The sequence below is a fragment of the Lottia gigantea genome, assembly GCF_000327385.1.
Source record: "Lottia gigantea unplaced genomic scaffold LOTGIsca_143, whole genome shotgun sequence".
Lineage (NCBI taxonomy): Eukaryota > Metazoa > Mollusca > Gastropoda > Lottiidae > Lottia > Lottia gigantea.
Window position 1 is genome coordinate 262058 of NW_008707672.1, and position 3951 is coordinate 266008.

General features: G+C 35.9%; 1 protein-coding gene across 1 annotated transcript; it reads left to right on the forward strand.

The window, feature by feature from the left end:
• Positions 1-432: 432 nt before the first annotated feature.
• On the forward strand, positions 433-2685 carry LOTGIDRAFT_172854 (hypothetical protein; the record flags this gene model as incomplete). Its single annotated transcript, XM_009050036.1, has 3 exons — positions 433-586; positions 1890-1985; positions 2459-2685. The coding sequence occupies 3 exons, from the start codon at positions 433-435 to the stop codon at positions 2683-2685; spliced, it is 477 nt and encodes a 158-aa protein (XP_009048284.1).
• Between the last annotated feature and the right edge of the window lie 1266 nt (positions 2686-3951).

Consider the following 3951-nt stretch of genomic DNA (forward strand, 5'->3'; position numbering starts at 1 on the left):
TCAGAAAGTAACACGAACTAAAACGTAAGTAGAAATGTTTGTAATAATCAATAGGCTGCTGAACAATTTACTTCATCAAGACCTACCTGACTACGCTCATACCGATTACAGTGTCAGTCATCTGTTGTGTAGAAAGAGACATACAAAATGCATTCATAAACTTCAGAACAGTTTCCAATAACTCTAATATTAATTTATGAAAAAATGAAAGTGGGGGGGTGGGGGGTGTCATAATATTTTCCATTCGCATTTTGAAAACGGCCTTGCCGGGAATATCAACCCTTCAGCGCCATATTACGATTGGGTTTACCAATTAGACATCGATTGAGCAACAATTTGGGAGTCAACGTAACTAGAGTGGTTTGTATATCATATTTATTTAAATTTTCTGATTATAGTGCAAATCACAGAAACTTTAATCGTGAATAAAACATGTATTTACACTATCCTGTTGCCGTGTTGGTCATTCTTGTTGTGAGTGATGTGGGGTGCGAAAGTACAAACAATATTGACCAGAGCACTATCGACACATGTTTGAATTCACCTGCAGTGAGACAAATCGTTACCCGCTACATCTGCCCAAAACGTAAGTATATCTTAATGATAATACACTTCGAGATATGAATAAAAATGTTGTCTGAAATCAACTTTGTTACTGACATATTCTGAAAGCGACTAGAGACAGAATCTGATCCATTGTTAGCAACTAGAGACATCTGACAGAATCTGATCTATTGTTAGCAACTAGAGACATCTGATAGAATCTGATTAATTGTTAGCAACTAGAGACATCTGATAGAATCTGATCTATTGTTAGCAACTAGAGACATCTGACAGAATCTGATCAATTGTTAGTAACTAGAGACATCTGACAGAATCTGATCTATTGTTAGCAACTAGAGACATCTGATAGAATCTGATCAATTGTTAGCAACTAGAGACATCTGATAGAATCTGATCCATTGTTAGCAACTAGAGACATCTGACAGAATCTGATCTATTGTTAGCAACTAGAGACATCTGATAGAATCTGATTAATTGTTAGCAACTAGAGACATCTGATAGAATCTGATCTATTGTTAGCAACTAGAGACATCTGACAGAATCTGATCAATTGTTAGCAACTAGAGACATCTGACAGAATCTGATCTATTGTTAGCAACTAGAGACATCTGATAGAATCTGATCAATTGTTAGCAACTAGAGACATCTGATAGAATCTGATCTATTGTTAGCAACTAGAGACATCTGACAGAATCTGATCCATTGTTAGCAACTAGAGACATCTGACAGAATCTGATCAATTGTTAGCAACTAGAGACATCTGACAGAATCTGATCCATTGTTAGCAACTAGAGACATCTGATAGAATCTGATTAATTGTTAGCAACTAGAGACATCTGACAGAATCTGATCACTTGTTAGCAACTAGAGACATCTGACAAAATCTGATCAATTGTTGGATTTTGTCGACCCAACAACAACCAATAATAGAATTAAACCAAATTTTTGTTCCATTTTTTTTATTAGCCTTTATTTGCAATGTAGTCACTTCAGTTTGGGCCAATAAGTTTAATTTAACTTAATTCGGAACATAAAAAAATGCGTGTTCTAATTTCAATTTCAGTGGACGTGATAAACTAGTCTTATGCTTCTGGTTATACACATTTTGTTCTCGTCACGAAATCCCAGGGATAGAGGTCCGCCTTTAACTGAAGTGGCTTTATTAGAAATAAAAAACGGAACTAATGTTTGGTCTAATTTGAATTCGACTGCCAAGACAAGACTGAATCACACCGTCAGTAATTAGTTGAATAAGCTAAATGTACAATCAATTTTTTGACTTGTGACGTATATTTAACTAATCTAGTGTATTTTTTTTATTTCAGCTGATCCTTGTGCCACGGTAGACTGTAATTGTAACGAGAAATGTATTGACGGAAAATGTCAATGTAAAAATGGGCTTCAAGGAGAGTTCTGTACAGGTAAGCATCTTTACAGTCTGATGAAAATCTAGGATTTTAATTGGGATAAATTGTCACAAGATAAATTGAACCTAGTCAGAAATTCAATGGAACAAAGCTGGTCACAATTAAATAGTTGTGGTAATTTACTAATTTAGTCGTGATTTTAGGAGGTATCTTTAATCCATCGACAGCCTCCGACTACTCCGACAGTCTGAAAACTCATTGACATTCGCAAATTAAAAAAATAAGTGTTCATAAGGCCGACTGCATTAAAAGGTTGGAATGTTCTTCTCCTACCTTCTATTACAGCGAGAGTTATGAACACTTATTTTTCCAGTGACGAATAGCAAGTATCAAAATGACCTGTCAGATTGTTGGAGGCTGTCAGAAGATCAAAGAAACCGATTTTAAGATCATATCTTTATGGTCATTATTGTACATTACTATTCCTTAATATTCATATATTGCCTACTTGTTTTCTTTTATTTTAGAAAAATGTACTTTTAAACGCTCTGAGAATACAAGGGGTTATGGTTATGGAACGTTTAAAGGGGTGAAAAGTTTGGATGCGTGTGAACAACAATGTCTAGCAGACAAATCTTGTGTAGCTGTCTACCATCTTGCCATCGTGTGTTATTTCGCTTTGAATGAACAGACAGAACCAGGTCGAGGTTACGAACATTCATTAAAAACATGCACCAATGTAACATCAACCTAAAGCTATTACGTACACAACCACTGTTATGGCAATGAGCACACCGAAAGCACCTTGCCGGAACCATTTTCTTAGCAATAAAAACCACTTTCTAAGCGACAACAACCTAAAAATACAGCTAATATCACTCTTCTCCAATAATATTCTACCAATAAATAAAGTGAACAGCTCATTACTGTTTTTAGACTTGTCCCGAAATAGTCTAATTTGGCCCCACCCTATCCCATGACGCAATACCCCAGATGTTATATCGGCAAGTTTTGGGCCAGACATAAAATGTCATTTTATGAGATTGTCACCGTTCCATTTTTGGGTCGCTAGTTTTTGAGAATTTGACAAAGACCGACGCACGGACGGACATGGGTGACGACAATATACGCCCCCATTAGCATTTGTGTTATCTCAATCGGTGACTTGACAAACTGTTTTATAAAAACCCATCCATTGAAAAGGGAGTGTTTCAACTCAAATTATAACTACCAATTTGACACTACCAATAATGAGCCAAATTCTGATTTTAAAGATCTCCTTTGTCCAATTTGGCCATGCATACAGATAATTAAGTGCTTTTATCTCCACACATGAGTTTCATTACCAAAATTACTGTTACGGTTGTCCCTAGTCAGTTCAATCTGTCTCTTGTTTTTTCAACCCGGATTGTCAGTAATCTTCCCTTTCTTTATCAATATTCTTACACCAAGTTCCTTTAATCTTTACAAGTATATTAAAAGCTAACTTAAAAGGGGGAGTGGCCTCATTTTTGGTGAAATAAGCTGTGTTTTTATTTTTATTTATTTGATATGACACAACAAGTTCAGTCGATAACAACAATACTGACGGAACTGAGTTCAAGGAAGACTATTAAGAAAACTGATTAGGAAGAGAGGATAATTGAAATCAGGCATAAGAAATAAAAATAAAATATGAGCACTTGTTGAAACTGTAGCAGACGCTTTTACAACTGAGTTTTTTTGTTATTGTTTATTTCATACATCAATATTCTCTGCCATTGTTGTTATCGTCTTCAATAGAAGTGATTCTGTTATCAGTTTCCACCTCGTCAATAATGTCGGTTTGGTTCCGTTCCACTGGACACGTGCTGGGCTTTCCCTCATCCTCTAATTCTTCTAGTATTGGCGAATCACGAACATCCTTAGGAACATGTCGGATAGGTTTTAGAGGTTTCAGATGAGATCGCGGAGGTGATAAAGTTCCTTTTGGAAAGTTACCTGCTCTAAACATATCATACGATATCTGAACATCGCTAGC